General features: G+C 35.4%; 1 protein-coding gene across 4 annotated transcripts in view; it reads right to left on the bottom strand.

Moving 5' to 3' along the window:
* AFG2A (AFG2 AAA ATPase homolog A) overlaps window positions 1-22,827 on the bottom strand; it is a 343,557-nt gene that overhangs the window by 230,384 nt on the left and 90,346 nt on the right. Inside the window, exon 14 of one of the 4 annotated variants that reach the window (XM_045880489.3) lies at window positions 6,120-6,200. The exons of the other annotated variants lie outside the window; for them this stretch is intronic. Coding sequence (XP_045736445.1) covers window positions 6,194-6,200 — 7 coding nt within the window. The 3' untranslated portion in view covers window positions 6,120-6,193. Of the gene's footprint in view, window positions 1-6,119; window positions 6,201-22,827 lie in introns of those variants that run through there. 4 annotated transcript variants of the gene reach the window in all.

Raw genomic sequence — 22,827 nt, 5'->3', positions numbered from 1 at the left:
AACCTACACGAGAAGAAACAGACAATCTGAATAGACCTATATCAATTAAAGAACTGAATCAAGAATTAATAAAAAAGAATTAATAATCTTCTAAACAGAAAGCATCAGACCCAGATGAGTTTACAGTAAATTCTAACAATCATTTAAGGAAGAAATTTTACCAATTCTCTACAATTTCTATTAGAAGACAGAAGTAAAAGGAATACTTGTTAAATCATTCTATGAGAGCAGCACCATTATCCTAATACCAAAACTAGACAAAGACATTACAAGAAAATTACAGACCTGTAACTCTATAAATATGCAAAATATTAGCAAATTGAATTCAACAAAGTAAAATAATGTATGTATAATTCAACGACGTGTAAAAAATTTGTACATTGTGATGAAGTGGAATTTATCTCATGTATGGTTCACTGGTTCAACATTCAAAAATCGATGAATGTAATCTATCATATCATACAGGCTAAAAGACAAAAAATCATATAATCATATCAATGGATGTAGAAAAAGCATTTGACAAAATCCAACACCCAGTCTGTGCATGATAAAAACTCTCCACAACGTGGGTTTAAAGGGAACATACCTCAACATAATAAAAACCATATATGAAAAGCCCACAGCTAACATCATACTCAATGGTGAAAAAGATCAGTAACAAGACAAGGATGTCCACTTCTGCCACTTTTATTTAACACAGGGTGGAAAAGTCCTAGCGACAGCAGTCCACAAGAAAAAGAAATAAAAGACATCCATATTGATAAGGAAGAAGTTAAACTGTCACTATCTGCAAATGACATGGTACTATACATAGAAAATCCTAAAGACTTCACCAAAAAAACGATTAGAATAAATGAATTCAGTAAAATTGTAGTATACAAAATTAATACACAGAAATTGGTTGAATTTCTATACACTAATAACAAAGTAGTAGGAAGGGAAATAAACAATTCCATTTACAATGGCATCAAAAAGAATAAAATACCTAGAAATAAACTTAACTAAGGAGGTGAAAGACCTGTACTCTGAAAACTAAAACACTGATGAAAGAAATTGAAAACAACACAAATAGAAAGGTATTTTATGCTCATGGATTGGAAAAACAAATATTGTTAAAATGTCCATACTACCCAAAGCAATCTACAGATTTAATACAATTGCTATCAAAATACCAACAGCATTTTTCACAGAATTAGAACAAATAATCCTAAAATTTGTGTGGAACCACAGAGACCCTAAATACCCAAAGAAGTCTTACGAAGGAAGAACGAAGCTGGAGATACCACAATTCCAGATTTTAAGATATACTACAAAGCTGTAGGAATCAAAACAACACGGTACTGGCACAAAAACTGACATATAAAGCAATAGAACAGATTAAAGAGCCCAGAAATAAACCTATGTTTATATGGTCAAGTAATCTATGACTGAGGAGACAAGAATATGTGATGGAAAAAAGACAGTCTCTTCAATAAATGGTGCTGGGAAAACTAGACAGCAACATGCAAAAGAATGAAATGATCCCTTTCTTACACTATACACAAAAATAAACTCAAAATAGATTAAAGATCTAAATGTAAGACCTAAAACCATTAAACTCCTAGGAAAAAAAGAAAACACAGGTGGTAATTTCCTTGACATTGGTCATAGCAACATTTTTCTACGTATATCTCTTAAGGCAAAGGAAATAAAAGCAAAAATAAACTATAAAATATATATAAACTATATATAAACTATAAAAATAAAAAGCTTTTGCACAGTGAAGGAAACTATCAACAAACAAAAAGGCAATTGAATGGGAGTTGATATTTGCAAATGATACTGAATGAAAGAAGATATGTGCAAATGATATTGCTGATAAGTAGTTATATCCAAAATATATAAGGAATTCAAAACACTCAAAACCAAAAAAACACAAATAATCCAATTAAAAAATGGGCAGAGGACCTAAATAGACATTTTTCCAAAGAAGACATACAGATGGCCAACAGACATATGAAAAGATGCTCAACATCACTAATCATCAGGGAAATGCAAATCAAAACCACAATGAGATATCACCTTCCACCTGTCAGAATGGCTAAAATTAAAAACAGAAGAAAGAACAAGTATCAGTGAGGATGTCAATAAAAAGGAAACCTTGTATGCACTGTGGATGGGAGTGCAAATTGGTATAGCCACTGTAGAAAACAGTATAAAGGTTCCTCAAAAAATTAAAAATAGAAATACCATTTGATCCAGTTCCAGTAATTCCACTACTAGGTATTTACCCAAAGGAAATGACAACACTAATTTGAAAATATATATGCACCCCTATGTTTATTACAGCATTATTTACAACAGCCAAGATATGGAAGCAACCCAAGTGATGTACATACACACGAAAAGTCACACATACACACATACAACGGAATGTTACACAGTCATGATAGAAGTAAGATCTTGCCATTTGTGACAACATGAATGGACCCTCAGAAGGTATTATGTTAAATAAGTCCGAGAAAGACAAATACCATATGATTCCACTTATACATGGAACTTAAAAACAAAACAAATGAATAAGCAAACAAATAAAAAGCAGAAACAGACCCAAAAATACAGAGAATAAACTAATGGTTGCCAGAGAAGAGGGGGTCAGGCAAAATGGGTGAAGGAGCGTAGCTGAAGAGAGTGGGCTTCCAGTTATGGAATGAATAAGTAATGTAAATGAAAGGTACAACACAGGGAATATAGTCAATGGTATTATAATAGCATTGCATGATGAGAGACAGTAGCTATACTTGTGGAGAGTACAGCATAATGCATAAAATTTGTGGAATCACCATGTTGTATACCTGAAGCTAATTTAACATTGTATGTCAACTATACTTCAATTAAAAAAAAAAAAATCCAACACCCAGTCATGATACAAAGCTAATAATAAAGAGAACTTCTTCAACTTGATAAAAAAAAATAACTACAAAAAAACCTATTACATCATACTTAATGTTGAGAAACAAAAATCTTTCCCACTAATATCAGGAATGAGGCAAAGATGTTCCCTCTCACCATTATTTTTCAACAATGTACTACAAGTCCCAGATAGTGCAACAGGACAAGAAAAGGCAAGAAATGATATACAGATTGGGAAGGAATAAATAAAACTGTGTTTGTGTGCGAGTGAAATGACTGTCTATATAGAAAATAAGGCATCAACCAAAAACTCTTGCCAACAAATACTGCTAGAACTGGACCTCCATGTGCAGAAAAGGATCTAGACACAGAGCTTACACTCCTCACAAAAATTAACTCAACCTGGATCACAGACCTAAATACAAAATGTAAAACTATAAAACTCCTAGAAAATAACAGAGAAGAAAATCTAAATGATCTTGGCAATGCTAATGACTTTTTAGATACAACACCAAAGGCATGATCCATGACAGAAATAATAGCTGGACTTCACTAAAATTAAAAACATATGCTTTGCAAAAGACACTATCAAAAGAATGAGAAAACAAGCCAGAAGCTGGGGAAAAATATTTGCAGAAGACAGGTCTTATAAAGGACTGATATCCAAAATATAAAAAGAACTCTTAAAACTCAAAAATTTAAAAAATGAAAAGCCCAATTAAAAAAGTAGACAAAAGACCTGAACAGACCTTTCACAAAGAGTTATACAGATGGCAGTAAACATAAAAAGATGCTCAACATCACATCATTAGGGAACTTGCAAATTAAAACAATGAGATACTACTATATACCTATTAAAATAGCCCAAATCCAAAATACTGACACCACTAAATGCTGATGAAGACGTGGAAAACCAAGAACTCTCATTCACTGCTGGTGGGATTACAAAATGGTGCAGCTACTTTGGAAGACAGTTTGGAAGTTTCTTACAAAACTAAACATACTCCTACCACATCATCTAGCAATCATGAATCTTGGGATATACCCAAATGAGTCAAAAACTTACAGCTACATCAAAACCTGTACATGGATGTTTATAGCTACTTTATTAAAATTGCTAAAACCAGAAAACAACCAAGATGTGCTTCAGTAGGTGAACAGATAAACTGGTACATCCATACAATGTATTATTACTCAATGCTTAAAAAAAAAGTTACCAAACCATGAAAAGACATGCAGGAACCCTATATGCATATTACTAAGTGAAAGAAGCCAATCTGAAAGGGCTACATATTACCTGATTCTAACTATGTAACATTCTGGAAAAGGTAAAACTATGGAGACAATAAAAGGATTAGTGGTTGCTAGGAGTTAAAGGTGGAAGAGGGACAAATAGAGTATGAAGGATCTTTAGGACAGTGAAAGTATTCTGTATGCTACCAAAATGGGTAACACGTCATTATACATTTGTCAAAACCCATAGAATGTTCTACACCAAGAGTGAACCCTAATGTAAACTATGGACTTTGGGTGATGATGTGTCAATGTACGTTTATCAACTGTAACAAATGTACCTCTCTAATTTGGGATGATGACAGTGGACAGACTATACATGTGGGGGGGGAAGGGGTATATGGGAACTCTGCACTTCCTACTCAGTTTTGCTGTGAACCTAAAACTGCTCTAAAAAATAAAGTTTACTTAGAAAAATATATAAAAAAATATTAAGCTATTTTGAAGCCATTCAGTTAGAACAAGTTCTCAGTAATCCAATACAGAGAGTTGTATGAACAAATATCATGGCAACAGGGATAAAAGAAGTGGATAGATATGAAAAATATTAAGAGGATACAATCAATAGGGCTGCTAAACCAATGTTTCCATTGAGTCACTGGGTAAAAAAGACTTTAAGTGTGAACATGTTAGATGTGAAATGCCAATAAAACAACTTGAGGTTTAGACATAAAAGAAAGAGGTGGGAGGCAGAAATGTAGATCCTGGAATCTTTGCCAAAAAGACTGATGCAAGTAGAAAAGTGTACAATGAGTGACGAAAGATACATGAATAATGAACAAAGAGGTAGAGTTGAATCACCATATCGTACACGCGAAATGAATACTGTATATTAACTACACTGGAATTAAAACTTTAAAAATTTTAAAAGAAAAAAGAAGTGGTAGAGGAATTTGCAAAGAAGAAGGCGTGTGTATTAGTCAGCTCACACCTACATAACAAAATACTATAGACAATGCTGTTTAAACAAAAGAAATTTATTTTCTTGTAATTCTGGATAGGTAGAGTCTGATGAAAGCACTCTTCCTGGCTTGAAGATGGTGGCCTTCTTGATATATCCTCATGGATATGGGACAGAGAAAGAGAGAGCAAGATCTCTGATGTCTTTTCTTATAAGGGCATTAATCCATCATGAGGACCATACTCTCATGACCTCATCCACACCTAACTACCTCCCCAAAGCCCCATTTCCAGATACCATCATGTGGGGGTTAGGACTTCAACACATAAATTTTGGAGGAACACAACTGAGGACACAGCAGGGTGCCAGAGAGGGAAGAAGGAAAACTGGAACAGTAAAAGGATAGTGTCTCAGGAAAGAGGAAGTTAACTGTGTCAAATGCTGCTGAGTCAAGTAAAGGAATAAAAAAAGTTGTCTGGATTTATTCATAGGAAGGTTTCAGTCCCTAGCATTGGATAGTGTTAACACATAAGACTAAAAAATGTTAACCTAACTCTGCTACTCAATAATGGCAAAATTCTTCTAATTTTTGTGTCCCACCTAGAGAAGTTTGTGTAACATAATGAATAGCGCCAAGTGAATAGCCTACTTTCAGCAAAAGAAAAGATCCTGAGCCCAGATCACCTCTAATTTTACATGTGCTATTGCTTTCTTTGCCTTCCGCTGCTAGAAGCTATGTTCAAATAATGTGAGAACCCATCCTTAGCTATGTCCTATACACTCTCCCTTCCTCTTCCAATGAATTACTAAGACTGCTAGATGTCTTACTATAAATGTTAATGTATTAGCTGGGCCACCTGAGAAGTAAAAAAACCCTCAAATAGCTACTAGATTTTGTTTCTGATTAGGCAAAGGCCACTGTGGTACAGTGCAGGGGGAGGGTCAGAGGAAAAATGAGGGAAATAATTTCATTAGAAAGTGCAACAATTCATTCAATTCGATTCATCTTATTCATTCAATAAACATTCATTACCTAGCAGGCCAGGAACATTTTTAGGAAATGGAAATGAAAAGCTTATGAAGCCAGTCCCTATTCCCTCAAGGACTTTAGAATCTAGAAGACAGAAAGAAAACATCACATTTACTTTCTTTTCCAAAATAAACAACACAGAATAGTTCCTCAAAGACTGACTCAAGAACTATACATTACATCTGCTATTAATTTAAATCAAGAATTTGGACAGAATATATGAAACTAAATAAACTAGACTAAGATGACCACTTACCCTATCAGTAATGAAGAAGTGGCTCTAACTATAACCATGAATGATCATACTACATAGAGCATTTAGAATCTTTTCTAGAAAAACAAGAGCAATCTCATGGCTATCAATGTTGGGTTTAGCCAGGGCTAGTACTGAATTTGAATACCATTCAATATACACTTTCATATGTGGTAATATTTGAGAGGAAAATTAAAACAACTACACTAGAGGATAAGAAAATGAGTTAACAAAAAATATAGATTATTACTAAAACACATGAATAGATTTTAACTTTTCAAATCTTATGAAATGAAAAAATTTGAATACATTCCAAATATATATGAATTTTCATCATATAATTCAAAGAGAATTTCAGTATGTTATGGCCTTGGATTAATGTTGTGAACATAAATTACTATACAAATTAACAGATTTAAAGCTGAAAGAATAGTATACATCAGCTTCATTATAAGCACTTTTTACATGAAATTATCAGTTAAGAAAAAAAAAAACAACCCTAAAAACCATTTGTGTTTTTCATTTTGAATCTAAATTTTAATTCACAAATTAGAAAAAAAAAAAAGGCAAGGAGCTTTTAATTTTTTTTTAAAGATTTATTTATTCGCGAGAGTGAGCAGAGAGAGAGACAGAGCATGAGCAGTGAGGAAGGGCAGAGGAAGAGGGAGAAGCAGGCTCCCCGCTGAGCAGGGAGCCTGATGCAGGTTCAATCCCAGAACCCTGGGATTATGACCTGAGCCGAAGGCAGATGCTTAACCAGATGCCCCTCAAGGAGTTTTTCAAATGCCGTATTTAGATGCTGAAAGCTCATGACACACAACCACACTCTATTAACATAAACTAATCTAAATTTAATTTAAGAATGGGTAAAACATTTCACAAATAGAAAAATTGCCATTACCGTAATTGCTTTAGACACTAAACTCAACATCAAGTATTAGGTATAGAGTCCATATAAAAGAAATGGAACAACTGAGAGAAGCCCAAGATACCAGTTATCAACAAAATCATAATATGTATATTCCTTTTAGTTTTATCTTAAGAAGAGGCGAGATGCTAGGGAGTTAGAATCTGTAAAACAATATGTAATACAGAAAGGGATAGAACTGAGATAGTAAAAACAAAAATTCCCATGAATTGTACAAAAAAAGGGGGGGATTTCGTCAGGGGCCTGGAATCCATAAGAAAAAGTCAAATGAAAATTCTAAACCCCAAAACTGTAAAAGCTGAAATTAAGAATTAAAAAGATGAGTGTAACAGATTAGACATAGGAGAACAGAGGATTCTTGACCTTGAAAACAGGCTAGTAGAAAATATCCAAACTGATGCACAAAAAGAGAAAAAAGAAGGAATAAAAACAGTGTAAAAGACATATGGAATCCAGTGGAAAACCTAAGAAACATATAGTGCCATATGAGACAGTTCCATAGAGAGAAAAGAGAATAAAATAAAAGCCGTATCTGAAAAAATAAACCTGAGAATTCCCCCAGAACTATCAAAAGGAATCAAAGAGATCAAGAATGTACTCAGGATTCTCAAATGCTGAAGCCAATAAAATTACTGCTAACTAGAGATGACAGTCTACGATCAAAATTTACAGTTAAGGTTTATTTCAAAAGTTTTCTTTGTAAAATGACCTGTTCAATCAGCAGTTAATATTGAAACAGGTACAAACAGGGTTATTTCTCAGTCTTAAGTATCAATTCCACTAGTAATAGAAACTGTAGATTTTATGGCACCATTTGTTTGCATATATACCAATAACTGCTTACTCAGTAAAAACGTCAAGAATAGGATCCAAGTCCTATTTTGCTTTTACTTTCTTTACCTGACCCTGACAAGCCTAATGTGAACTTCTTTTAAAATGAATCATCTCATTAGGAAACCTATATACTTGGGAAGGATTGGGATTTTTTTGATGAAAGGTGGGTATAACCACCTGAAAGAAAATGAATTGGGGAGAGAAAGAAATAGAAAACGATTTTTATTTTTCCCCCGTTTTAAAGCAAAGTTCAGAAAGAGTATGAATTATACTTTCTTCAGATAAATACCATGAAGATGATAACATTACAAGAACAGTAACTACAGTTCTGGCTCCTCTATACACGTTTCTTTAAAATAAAGTAAAAAAAATTTAAGGGAGAAACTATTTTATATTTTAAAAAATTCCAAGCATAAGAATACTTAAATAAGCTATAATCCATAAAAAATAAAATCACATGAAACATTAGTTTTGCCAGTATTCTGTATAAAAAGTAAAAATCTATTATAAAGATACAGCTTGTAACTTAAGAAAACACTAAAATTATTAATATCTTTTCTTATAGGCAAAGAAAAAGGAAGACAAAAGAGGCTGGGAAAGGTAACCAGATTTTTTTTTTTTACTTTAAAAAAATTTTAAAGTTTTGGTGGCGCCTGGGTGGCTCAGTCGTTAAGCGTCTGCCTTCAGCTCAGGTCATGATCCCAGGGTCCTGGGATTGAGCCCTGCATTGGGCTCCCTGCTTCGCGGGGAGCCTGCTTCTCCCTCTCCCTCTCCCTCTGCCTGCCGCTCTGCCTACTTGTGCTCGCATCCTCTCTATGTGTCAAATAAAAAAAAAAGAAAAGAAAAAAAAAAGAGTAATTGCTGGATTCCTTTTAAGGCCTGATGAAAAGTGGCTTAACTTCAAGGAAATGAAAATACAAAGCCCAATCAGAGTCTACAAACAGAGAAATTTTCTGGTGTCGTTTACAGGGTCAGCACATTCCAAATTGAGAAACTTGATATACCTATCTCTGTGCAATTTAATCTCTTCAATTTTATATCCCTTTATAAAACAAGTTAAAACCTTCATTACAGGGGCGCCTGGGTGGCTCAGCCGGTTGGGCGGCTGCCTTCGGCTCAGGTCATGATCCCGGTGTCCTGGGATCGAGCCCCACATCAGGCTCCCTGCTCCATGGGAGGCCTGCTTCTCCCTCTGCTGCTCCCCCTGCTTGTGCTCCCTCTCTCCCTGCCTCTCTCTCTGTCAAATAAATAAATAAAATCTTAAAAAAAAAAAAATTTTAAGTTGTAAACATTTAACCAGTTTAAACAATTTGTTTTGATAATTAAACATGTTTTAAACAATTTAAAATTTTTTGAATATAAGCCTTTTATACTCCAAATAAAAAGTGTTGATTATTATAGTAATAAATTCATCTACAAAATATAAGTCTATCCCTCAGAAAGAAGTTGGCTCTTCCATAAACAAATGCATTATATATATTTTTTAGATTTATTTATTTTAGAGAGAGGAGAGAGAGAGTGCACAAGTAGGAGGGGCTGAGGGAGATGGAGAGAGAAAGTCAAGCAGACACAGTGCTGAGCCCAAGACGGGGCTCCATCTCATGACCCTGAGATCACAACCTGAACCAAAACCAAGAGTCAGACACTTTAACTGACTGTGCCACTCAGGAGCCCCACAAATGCATTATTTTTAATAAGTCATTTCCAATACCACAAAACTCTTAAACTGAAGAAATTTAACTCATGTTAAACTAACGTTGAAAAAAAATTCTAGAGAAAAGAAAAACTGTATCATATTCCACAATATTCCATATATTTAAAATTCTACCTATGTTGTGCAGCTGACCATAACATTTAATAATTAAACATTTGAAGAGTCTATTAAAATCAGAGATTTCTTAAGATTCCTTGCTCACCTTATTGGGATGACTTAAAAATAATCTCCTGAACAAGATCTCTGATTCCCATTAAAAAAAAAAAAAAATTAAGCTCTTCGGTTCCTGATAAACCATTTGCTTATAGGATTAAAACTCAGTATATATTCTGCTTGCACAAGGCAGTTTATCTGTGACTTACCTAAAGCCTCATGAATATGGTTCTGATCTCTCCCAGAAGATGTGAGGGAAAACCCTCATAAGTAATTATAAAAAAATACCTACTATTCACTGAATACCTCCCAGATACTGTGTTAATAATGAATGACACGTATTTAACTTGCTCTGTGCCATGCATCCCATGTACTACTTTATTCATCCCAATAACAGCACTGTGAGGTAAATACTACTTTTATTCTCATCAGATATATATATAAGAAAACTGAGGCACAGAGAGGTTGAGTAATTTGCCCAAGATTCCACAGCTAGCAAATGGCAGAGACAGGATCTGAATACATATCTACTTGATTCCAGAGTCTATACTCTTTCCATAATACTATAAAGCATAAATAACTTCAGAGTTTTGCAAACCATATACATTAATGTGCCAAAGTAAGGTTGAAATATCTATAATAGCCATCTTTTTTTTTTTTTTTTTTTTTTTTTTTTTATTTTTTTTTTTTAAGATTTTATTTATTTATTCATGAGAGACAGAGAGAGAGAGGCAGAGGGAGAAGCAGGCTCCCAAGGAGCAGGGAGCCAGATGCGGGACTCGATCCCAGGACTCTGGGATCATGACCTGAGCCGAAGGCAGACGCTTAACCATCTGAGCCACCCAGGCGCCCTATAATAGCCATCTTTTAAACCATCACACAGTGAGGGGGGAGACCTATTGATTACAGTTGAAAGAAAACATTTAACTGTACTGAAGAAATAGATGCCAATTAAGAAGAAATAACCACCAAAATTCAAAACCTGAAAGCAAAAACTAATGAATGTCAAAAATCAATAATGCCTTGAGTTTTCTAGCTTAAAACTATGCTGTCAGAGTATGATCAATATTCAGCATGAACCTGACAGTAAATAAGCTATTTTAGATTAACAGGATATCCTATAAAAGTAGATACATACATAGTGAATTCTATTCTCCAGCTGTCCTAAGCTCTGGAAGCTGCATGTGCTCTGCATAACTGTAGCTTTGTATAAACTGTTAACATAGAGAATGACATAAAAGTATGTATTTTTCCATTTTGCTATGACTTCCACTAAAATTCCAAGCTAACAAAGGCAATACTCATTACATCTGTATAGTTTTAACTAAAACACAATGTTAGAGAAACAAGTGATCCTTAACCTCACAGTTCAATTTACTCTTTGCCAAAAGCAATTTTTTTAAGAGAATTTTTTTCACATTCCTGGACATCCCCACACTATTGTCATGAACATAATCCAATAAAATAAATAATAAGGAAAATTAATATATGTTGGCTCAAACTAATTTTCTGAAAAAAAGCGGTCTAATAATTGAAGCAGAGAAAATGCTTCTAAACATGCATCATTTCTTAGTGCCGTAGATCTAGAAATGGTGACACAGAAAATTAAAATTCTGTAATTATTATAATGAATTATTTTTTTTAAGTTTTTATTTAATTTCCACTTAGTTAACATACCGCACAATATTAGTTTCAGGTATACAACACAGTGATTCAACACTGCCGTACAACACAAGGTGCTCATCAAAACAAGTGTACTCCTTAATCCCCATCACACACACACACACCCATCCCCCACCCAACTGATTTCTGGGAACCATCAGTTTGTTTTCTACAGCCAAGAGTCTATTTTTTGGTTTGCCCTGCCCCCTTTTCCTTTGCTCATTTGTTCTGTTTCTTAAATTCCACATATAAGTGAAATCATATAGTATTTGTCTTTCTCTGACTGACTTGTTACACTTAGGATAATACTCTTTAGTTCCATCCATGTCCTTGCAAATGGCAAGATTTCATTCTTTTCTATGGCTAATATTCCATTGTATATATATACCACATCTTCTCTATCCATTTATCAGTCGATGGACACTTGGGTTGTTTCCATAATTTGGCTATTGTAGACAATGCTGCTATAAAGACTGGGGTGCATGTATCCTTTGGAATTAGTATTTTTGTATTCTTTGGATAAATAACTAGTACAGCAATTGCTGGATCACATGGTAGTTCTATTTTTAACTTTTTGAGGAACCTCCATACTGTTTTCCAGAGTGGCTGCACCTGTTTGCATTCCCATCAACAGTACAAGAGGGTTCCCCTTTCTCCACATCCTCACCAACACCTGTTTTATCCTGTGTTGTTGTTAGCCATTCTGACAGGTGTGAGGTGGTATCTCATTGCAGTTTTGATTTGCATTTACCTGATAATGAGTGATGTTGAGCATCTTTTCATGTGTCTGTTGACAATCTGTATGTCTTCTTTGGAAAAACATCTATTCACGTCTTCTGCCCATTTTTAACTGGATTATTCATTTGGGGGGTGTTTAGTTTAATACATTCTTTACATATTTTGGATACTAACCCTTTATCAGATATGTCATTTGCATATCTTCTCCTATTCCATAAGCTGCCTTTTAGCTTTGTGGATTGTTTCCCTTGCTGTGGTTTTTATTTTGATGAAATCCCAATACTTTATTTTTGCTTTTGTTTCCCTTGCCTCAGGAGACATATCTAGAAAGAATTTACTAAAGCCAATGTCAAAGAAGTTATGGCCTGGGTTTACTCCTCGGAGTTTTATGATTTCAGATCTCACATTTAGGTCTTTAATCCATTTTGAATTTATTTTTGTGTATGGTGTAAGAAAGTAGTCCAGTTTCATTCTTCTGCATGTTGCTGTCCAGTTTTCCCAACACCATTTGTTGAAGAGATGGTCTTTTTCCCACTGTATATTCTTTCCTGCTTTGTTGAAGATTAACTGACCATACCTGTGGGTTCTTTTCCAGGTTTTCTACTCTGTTCTATTGAATCTATATGTCTGTTTTTATGCCAGTGTCATACTGTTTTGGTTACTAACAGCTTTGTAATATAACGTGAAGTCTGGAATTGTGATGCCTCCAGCCTTTTCTTTTTCAAGGTTGCTTTGGCTACTATTCAGGATCTTTTGTGGTTCCATACAAATTCTAGGATTATTTGTTCTAGGGGCGCCTGGGTGGCTCAGTCGTTAAGCATCTGCCTTCAGCTCAGGTCATGATCCCAGGGTACTGGGATCGAGCCCCGCATCGGGCTCCCTGACCCGCAGGAAGCCTGCTTCTCCCTCTGCCACTGCCCCCTGCTTGTGTTCCCTCTCTCGCTATGTCTCTCTCTGTCAAATAAATAAATAAAATCTTTAAAAAAAAAAGGATTATTTGTTCTAGTTCTGTGAAAAATGCTGGTGGTATTTTTTTAAATTTTATTTTATTATGTTAATCGCCATATATTTCATTATTAGTTTTTGATGTAGTGTTCCATGATTCATTGTTTGCGTAAACACCCAGTGCTCCATTCAATACGTGCCCTCTTTAATACCCATCACCAGTCTAACCCATCCACCCCCTCCCCTCTAGAACCCTCAGTTTGTTTCTCAGAGTCCAGTCTCTCATGGTTCGGCTCCCCCCCCTGATTTTCCCCCTTCATTTTTCCCTTCCTACTATCTTCTTTTTTTCTTTTTTTAACATATAATGTATTATTTGTTTCAGAGGTACAGGTCTGTGATTCATCAGTCTTACACTATTCACAGCACTCACCATAGCACATACCCTCCCCAATGTCTATCACCCAGCCACCCCATTCCTCCCACCCCCACCACTCCAGCAACCCTCAGTTTGTTTCCTGAGATTAAGAATTCCTCGTATCAGTGAGGTCATATGATACATGTCTTTCTCTGACTGACTTATTCGCTTAGCATAATACCCTCTAGTTCCATCCACGTCGTTGCAAATGGCAAAATTTCGGGTTTTTTGTGGGTTTTTTTGATGGCTGCATAATATTCCATTGTATATATATACCACATCTTCTTTATCCATTCAACTGTTGATGGACATCTTGGCTCTTTCCATAGTTTGGCTACTGTGGACATTGCTGCTATAAACATTGGGGTGCACATACCCCTTCGGATCACTACATTTGTATACAATGTATTTGTATAAATTGTATCTACATTTGGATCACTACATTACCCAGTAAGTAATGCTAGTGGTATTTTGATAGGGATTGCATTAAATGTGTAGATGCTTTCGGCAGTATAGACATTTTCATAATATGTGTTTCCAATCCATGAACATGAAATGTCTTTCCATTTTTTGTGACATCTTCAATTTCTTTTATCAATGTTTTATAGTTTTCAGAGTATAGGTCTTTCACCTCTTTGGTTAGGTTTATTCCTAGGTATCGTATTATTTTTGGTGCAATTGTAAATGGGACTGAATCCTTAATTTCTCTTTCTGCTGCTTCATTATGTTGTATGGCATTACCCTGATATCAGAACCAGGTAAAGACACCACAAAAAAAGAGAACTAAAGGCCATTATCCCTGATGAACACAGATGCAAAAATTCTCAAGAAAATACTAGCAAACCAAATCCGACAATACCTTAAAAAAATCATTCACCACGATCAAGTGGGATTTATTTCTGGGTTGCAAGGGTGATTCAATTGCTAATTAATCAACATGATATACCACATTAATGAAAGGATAAAAACCATGTGAATATTTCAATAGATGCAGAAAAAGCACCTGCCAAAATAAACAACCATTCATGAGGAAAACCCTCAACAAAGTAGGTTTAGTGGGAACATAATAAAGGCCATATATGAAAAACCCCCACAACTAATTCCCATCTAAATGGGGAAAAACTGAGAGCTTTTCCTCTACAGTCAGGAACAAGACAGGGATGTCTACTCTCACCACTGTTATTTAACATAGTACTGGAAGTCCTAGCCACAGAACAAAAAGAAATAAAGGCATCCAAATGAGCCAGGAAGAAGTAAAACTTTCACTATTTGCAGATGACATGTTACACTATATATAGAAAACTTGAAAGATTCAACCAAAAAAACTGTTAGAACTGATAAATGAATTCAGTTAAAGTCATAGGATATAATGAACTATTATATAATAAGAAGTTTTAAAAATCATCCCAGTAAAGCCTTCACTGGTTAGTACTCATTGGGAAGGTTGCTTTGAATTTGGGAAAGAGCTTTGATAGTCATTAAGCTTGAGTTCAAATACCAGCTTTACCACTTATTTTTTTGTGGAATCTTATGGAAAAGGTACTTAAATCTCTCTGAACCTCAGTTTTCTCAAAACATGGGTAGGCTCATACCTTCCTCAAAATTCGATAAAATGTATAAAGGCTCTAGCACAACACTCAGCACAAAGAAAATGTTAACAGGTAGGCATTATAAGCATTATCATTATTATAATTATCACTGTTATAATTGGCTTAACCAAGAAATCCATAATTTCTTAAAGTTATCTTAACAAATAAACTAATAAGGGGGAGACTGGTATATAAATGGTTGCTGACACCATTGGTAGAAGATTTTCAGAAGTTAGTATAGCATAGGTCAGTACATACATCCAGATTCATATTGTCAGTTCCCTACCTAGATTTACTTACAACATGGTAGAAAGTTATCAAACTTCCTTAATTTTGCCATGAAAACCACCAACATGGGGCGCCTGGGTGGCTCAGTTGGTTAAGCGACTGCCTTCGGCTCAGGTCATGATCCTGGAGTCCCGGGATCGAGTCCCGCATCGGGCTCCCTGCTCGGCAGGGAGTCTGCTTCTCCCTCTGACCCTCCCCCCTCTCATGTGCTCTCTCTCTCATTCTCTCTCTCAAATAAATAAATAAAATCTTTAAAAAAAAAAAAAAAACACCAACATAATACTAAGATAAGAACTGATTTGAAGCTCTTCATTACTATTAGGCATGCCCAAGCCAGTAAGCCTAATAAACTAAACTAAGATACTTTGTTTCTGTAAGACGTATTAGTAGGAGATTGCTATACATTGGTACTTAAAGTTCTTTACATTTTATTTATTTATTTTTTTTAAAGATTTTACTTATTTGACAGAGGGAGACACAGCGAGCGAGGGAACATAAGCAGGGGGAATGAGAGAGGGAGAAGCAGGCTTCCTGCTGAGCAGGGAGCCCAATGCGGGGCTCAATCCCAGGACCCTGAGATCATGACCTGAGCCGAAGGCAGACGCTTAACAACTGAGCCACCCAGGTGCCCTGAGTTCTTTACATTTTAATGTTAACTGTGTATTAGCTGTTCAAATGTAATAGTAGCTTGGGCTCCTCAGAGTCCTCAAGGAATGACTTATTTTGAATAGCTAAAATTTCCAGATAAGAATATTTTTATATGTCTCAGATTTTTTTAAAAAAATTTTTTAAAAAAATCAAAAACCTCCTAAAACAAATATAATACATTATAAGATTGTGTTCACAGATACAGAAATGTTTGGATCAAGAAACACTAATTAGGGTGCCTGGGTGGCTCAGTTGGTTAAGCGACTGCCTTCGGCTCAGGTCATGATCCTGGAGTCCCTGAATCGAGTCCCGCATCAGGCTCCCTGCTCGGCAGGGAGTCTGCTTCTCCCTCTGACCCTCCCCCTTCTCATGTGCTCTCTCTCATTCTCTCTCAAATAAATAAATAAAATCTTAAAAAAAAAAAAAAGAAACACTAATTAGAAGAAAATCTCTACTTGTTTGATTTCTTGGATCTATACCAACAGAAGTTCTCTTCATCTGTTTTTCTCTGCTCTCTTTTGCCTTCTAAATGAACTTTTTTTTTTTTTTTTTTTTTTTGCATGGAGGGGGATGGATACTGATTCAGGATCTTCATTTGTATGCTCTAAGTATAGCTACAGACATCTAGGATTTGGAACCCAAAGACTTGGGAGCTTGCTTACTTGAGAAAAAACTTGATTAAAGTAAGCTGGACTACAATAAAATAAGTCTTACTGAATAGCCTTCTGGGTAGAGGGTAACTTGGTGACCCTTCTACAAAATTAATTAGTATACCAAGGCAGGCAAGAATCTTTTTCAAAATGTCTCCTCACTGACTTAAAAATATGATCTTCATTATTGTTGCTATCCTTTGTTATCATTTGATTACATTGCTATCAGGTACATTATAAAGAGTATTTATCATCCTGTATCCTTAGCACAACTGACAAAGTTTGGTGAGTCCAGCCCCACTTTCAGAGTTAGTGTGTATAAAAACTATTGAATTTTTTTGAAAAAAAGTATCACTTAGCACTTCATTTAATTCTTTTTAGAGCTCTTTGACAGGTGAATATATTCCAAAGCTTACAAATGCTTCTCTATAATGAAGATAATGGTGCTTCTGTGAACATTAGACAGGTGAAAAAAATTCTGAAAGATAGTCTCAGTGTTTAATTTTAAAAGAAAATTGGTTCACAAAAGACACTAAAACATAGTGAAGACAGACTCCGCTAACAACCAGCTAAGTGAAGCTAATTTCTAGTTTCTCTAAGCCTTCATTCCCTTATTCAAAAAATAAATGTCTGGGTACTTCTTTGCTAGGCACTATGCTAGACATCTGAGATAAGAGCACGAAGATATTATTGTTCCCTTGAGGACTTTGTAATTACTGGCATGTATGAATAAGGGAGTCAAATTAGAAAATATATAGAGTGATAGATAGATCCTTAGAGTTTTAAAATTCTGCATTCTGTGTTGGTATTGTGTAGCCCCAAGAAAATTTATTTAATTCATTATTTTTAAAAAAAATATTCATATTCAAAAACTTATTACTGACACCTCCAACTGGCACTTCTAAACAGAAAGAAGTGAAACTCCTACTTGTCCAATTTGCTATTTGTTATAAGAGGAAATGGTGGCTGTATTTAATGTTGATGATTAGGTGAAGGAAATTCTTTGGATTCCCATTACCCATGCTTCCTTTGCCCTTTATTTTCACAGATCATTGAGAGTTAGCTGGAGAATAGCATAGTGAAAATGTTTTATGGGCTGAGAAATATTCTTGGCTGACTTTCAAAGCTGTAGTAGGAAACAAAACCATAAAACTGACATCCTAGGAAATCAAAACCAACTCCAAGAAAAAGTTTAAAAACAAATGTGTAATCACTAACATAATGAAATGATTTTATAAAACTTTATTATCTGCTACAGATAGGCAACACAACAATGGAAAAAAGATGTTCAGCTGTAGAAAATATTGAAGCTAGGCTTTCCTAAAACATTAATTCTCTTTTCCCTTCAGAAGTCAAGCCCCTTTTCCAAATTATTCCTATTCAAAAGTCTTACAGTGCCATGGACCGAAGGGATGTTTATGATATCTTAAAATGGGTCAGTAAACTATAGCCACAGGCTAAATGTGGCCAGCCAACTGTTTTCTTACTTGATTACATATTCTCCATGGGTGCTTTTGCACTATAGCAGCAGAGATGAAGAAGTGCAATAGAGACCATGGACCAAAAAGACGAAAATACTTACTAACTGGCCTGTTACAGAAAAGGTGTGCCAACCACTAGCCTAAGAAAATCTCACTGCCGTGATGGCAGTGATTAAACAGATTTTATTCTTCAATACTAAAATTTTCACAAAAATGATATATACATCTCCTTTTCAACTCCTTCAATAAAATAAAATGCCCCATCATTTGCCCCTTGACATGATTTCTAAATTACAGACCAGCGTCTCATCTATCCAAGTTAAATTTTTTCCAGTATACATTTTTAAATGTCATGGAATTCTAAATGGTAGGCATCTGACTTTGTTTCTTTCTTTCTTTTTTTTTTTTTTTAAATTTATTTATTTGACAGAGAGATAGCACAAGTAGGCAGAGCGGCAGGCAGACGGAAAGGGAGAAGCAGGCTCTCTGCTGAGCAGGGAGCCCGACGCGGGGCTCGATCCCAGGACCCTGGGATCATGACCTGAGCCGAGGCAGATGCTTCACCGACTGAGCCACCCAGGCGCCCCCATCTGACTTTGTTTCTTAAAACTACCTCCCACACCCCCATAGTCAGTATTCATGCTTGGAAGAGACCTAAGAAAGGCCTACAGAAGGCTAGCCAAACACACACTACTCTGAACACAAGCATTACCTATGGTAATTTTCTTAGTGCGTGTGAAACACAAGCAAGCTTTCATTTCAAAGACAAGACAGCCATAATGAGACCTATGTGTCCTACAACAACAAAAAATAATTCCCAATTTCCAATAAAGTGCTGCAACAGACCATCTCTCTAAGGAAAGTTGTACCTTTAATCTGTGGTATAGTATTCAGCCACAGTGCATAGACAAAACACAAAACAAAAAATAGTCATAGAACTCTGCTATACTGTATGGAACCATTATAATGAAAAATGTTATACATTATCTTCTTTTGCTCTCTTTTCCCCAGCACTTGTTTAATATTAAGAGTTTACAAATGTGAAAACTGTTATACCTGAGGCAATTAAGTATAAATTAGGAAAATCTGCATACCAGGAACTAGGCATTTAATTTAGGAACTTGAAATACAGATTTACAAAAGAGTGGTTAAAAGTATTCAATAAGCGGTTAGAGTTTCTTAAACATAAAAACTATTCTTTAAATATTTAGATACATGAGAATTTTTACTACAACATAAACACACTTTTTCTATTTCAAATCCTGATAGCATAAGAGGCAACAGTAGTACAGTTCAAAGAGCACTGAATCAGAAGACATGAATTCTAGTCTTGTCCAGGCCACAAAGGAATTATGTGCCACTTGTCTTAAAATCTAGGTGCTTCTGTTGCCTAGAAGAACAAAAGTTGCACTATATGACTTCTAAGAACTTTTTCAGCTATAAAATTTTATGATTTTATGAAATTTTTAAAACTACCACAAATATCACATTAGAAAAATGTATAACCCTCCTTGAAAGTGTCGTTAAGAGAAATGATAGCCACAAAAATTTCTTCTACAGTGCTTAGTGTCGTGAATTCACTGAATTCACCTGAAATCTGGATACGCTGTTAGAGAAGAGGGTATTCCATTTCCTGATCATTATTTTAAAATTCAGAGCTCTTTTCAGAATGTTGCTAAGCCTGAAACCTTCCTTTTCAATGAAAGCTGGCTCAGACCTTCTTACTTTTTCCACAACCACTCCAAGTACCAATTGCGGACGATTAAGTGCAATAACAAGAAAGTAGTTAATATCACAGATTCTCCAACACCTCACAGAAGCTATCATTCAGTCAGCTTTTAACTGGGCACTTAATCTTTTTCATTTTTCTATATATTTAATCATCTTTTTTACATTCTGGTCATAAAACAATATCCTGAACATTTTTTATATTTAAAAGCACTGACTTTATAAAACAGAATAGATTATCTTCTTTCTCCCAAATAACAGTTACTATCTTTCTTCTATTTCTTTTTTTAAGATTTTATTTATTTGAGAGAGAGAGAGAGAATGTATGCGTGCACGTGAACCAAGCAGATTCTCTGCTGAGTGCAGAGCCCAACACGGGGCTCGATCCCATGACCCAGGAGATTGTGACCTGAGCTGAAACCAAGAGTCAGATGCTCAAAGTGACTGTGCCACCCAGGTACCTCACTTTCTTCTATTTCTAAGATACAACCTTTTTTTCATATTTTAAATTTTTGAAATCAGACGTCTCTTGGTGACTTCTTGGCACCGTATCACAGTTTAAGGCTACATTTTTCATCAGTAATGGTACATACAATAATGATGTGTCTTACAACTAAAGGCATCTTAGATCGATGAAACGCCATAGTGCCTGTCATCTGTAGAATATTTTTTCTAATTTCCCGAATGTTTCAGTTTCATCCACTAGAATGTAAACTCTGGTGGGACAGGGTTCATTTCTATGTCTATTACTATATTTCTATCTATATGGAAATAATTATTATTAGTAGTAGAATATCTATGCAGACATTGTAAGAAACACTAAAGTTTTTTAAGCAGTTACTAAAATGCCAGGTACTGTGTCAAGCACTTTATGTGTATTTAATTCTAACAACCTAAAATTTGTTAGTACTATCATCTCCAATTTACAAATGAAGAAACAAAGGCATAGAGAGGTTAAGGAAATTAAGGAAATTGCCCTAGGTACTGTTCACTGTTTTATCCCCAACATAAAGCCTGTTGCAGACTAAGCATTCAATAAATATTTACTGAACAAGTGAATGAATGAGAAATGTAACAACAGCCCAGTTAGACAAACAGGGTCGTTACTAAAGTCACAGGGAAAATGCACAATAAATACAAGCTTGAAAGGTTAACTACTTATACCTGGAATCCTAGCATCTGTGGTATGGTAGTTGAGTCAAAAAGTGGCTCAGAGTATCTGTTCTGAGTCAAAATACCTAAATTCAAATCCCAGCTCTGCTCTTAGTGATACATGACCTTGAGCTAAGGTATTTATGCATCTATATATCTAAGTTTTCTCACCTGTAAAACGGAGATGAAAACAGGACCTATACTTTCTAAGGTTGTTGTGATGATCAGAAGTTAGAACAAAAAAAAGACCATAACATAGTGAGTGAGGTCCAAACAAAGACAGTCACATTATTTGGAAATTAATTAAACAAACAAGATGAGCCTCTTTAGCTCCAGAGGTATCTTCCTGATTTCGAACCTCTTCTAATCCTGCTTGAGGTTTGGCATTACCAGGCAATCAATGTCAGCGAATGAGGATAATTTAGGATCCCGGGACTAGCTAGAATGTCCTAGACAGAGAAAGTTCTTCTAGGCATCTCTAGGTTAGTCAGTGGCCATTTTCTCCATCAGAGGGGACTGGGCTAAGAGACTACAGCATATGGGGACTCGCTCTATATCTCTCCACTTCTGAGGACAGGACTGCTGCCTAAGACAAGGCTGACTGATGATTTACTGCTCAGCTTGCTCTCTCCTCCTGACTATGACCCTGAAAAGGGTAAATATTTAAACTAGTTGGGAGGTGAGGCAGAGTACTGGAGCCAATTGTCAACTGTATAATATCCTACCTTGCATTAAAGCAGGGGACTTTCTGTGAGTTTCTTTATAAAGCACTTAGAATAGTTTCTAGTACCTAACAAGCCCTAAATGAATATTACCTAGTATCATTATTAGCCCAGTATAATTTAAATCTCTTCACTACCTCAGTGCTTTTGCAGACTAAGCATTCAATAAATATAATATAAAATATAAAAATAATCCCTGATACAATATCTATTTTCCAAAGAGCTCTGCTACTTTAACAGCATTTTCAATTCTCCCAAGTCTTTTTTTTTTTTTTAAGATTTTATTTATTTATTTGAGACCGAGAGAATGAGAAAGAGAGAGCACATGAGAGGGGGGAGGGTCAGAGGCAGAAGCAGGCTCCCTGCCGAGCAGGGAGCCCAATGCGGGACTCGATCCAGGGACTCCAGGATCATGACCTGAGCCGAAGGCAGTCGCTTAACCAACTGAGCCACCCAGGCGCCCTCAATTCTCCCAAGTCTTACAGAGATCATCAAAGCACTTCATAAAGGGAAACTTATAACATTTTCTCCAACTCACAATATGAATTCAGAACACCCATAATTTAAATGGCATTCAGAAAAAAAGTAAACAACAGGCTTATTTATTTTTCAAATCGAGAAATTTAATGGGGACAGGGAGGAGGAGAAAATAGTGGTTGTAACTGGATACTTTTATAAGCATGAAAAAATCTTTCGTTCTGAAAGCACAAATATTTCTAAAACTAAGCAAACAATATATCAATGCTTTATTTACAATGTGCTTCCTGGCTGCAAACCTCAGTTTCATGGCTAACTTGAGTAACTTCAAATA

The sequence above is a fragment of the Mirounga angustirostris genome, unplaced genomic scaffold (genome assembly GCF_029215605.1).
Source record: "Mirounga angustirostris isolate CCGP_5_RB_7025 unplaced genomic scaffold, mMirAng1.0.hap1 SCAF_2, whole genome shotgun sequence".
Classification (NCBI taxonomy): domain Eukaryota; kingdom Metazoa; phylum Chordata; class Mammalia; order Carnivora; family Phocidae; genus Mirounga; species Mirounga angustirostris.
Note: the sequence above shows the minus strand (reverse complement) of the source record. Positions and strands in the feature narration are given on the sequence as shown.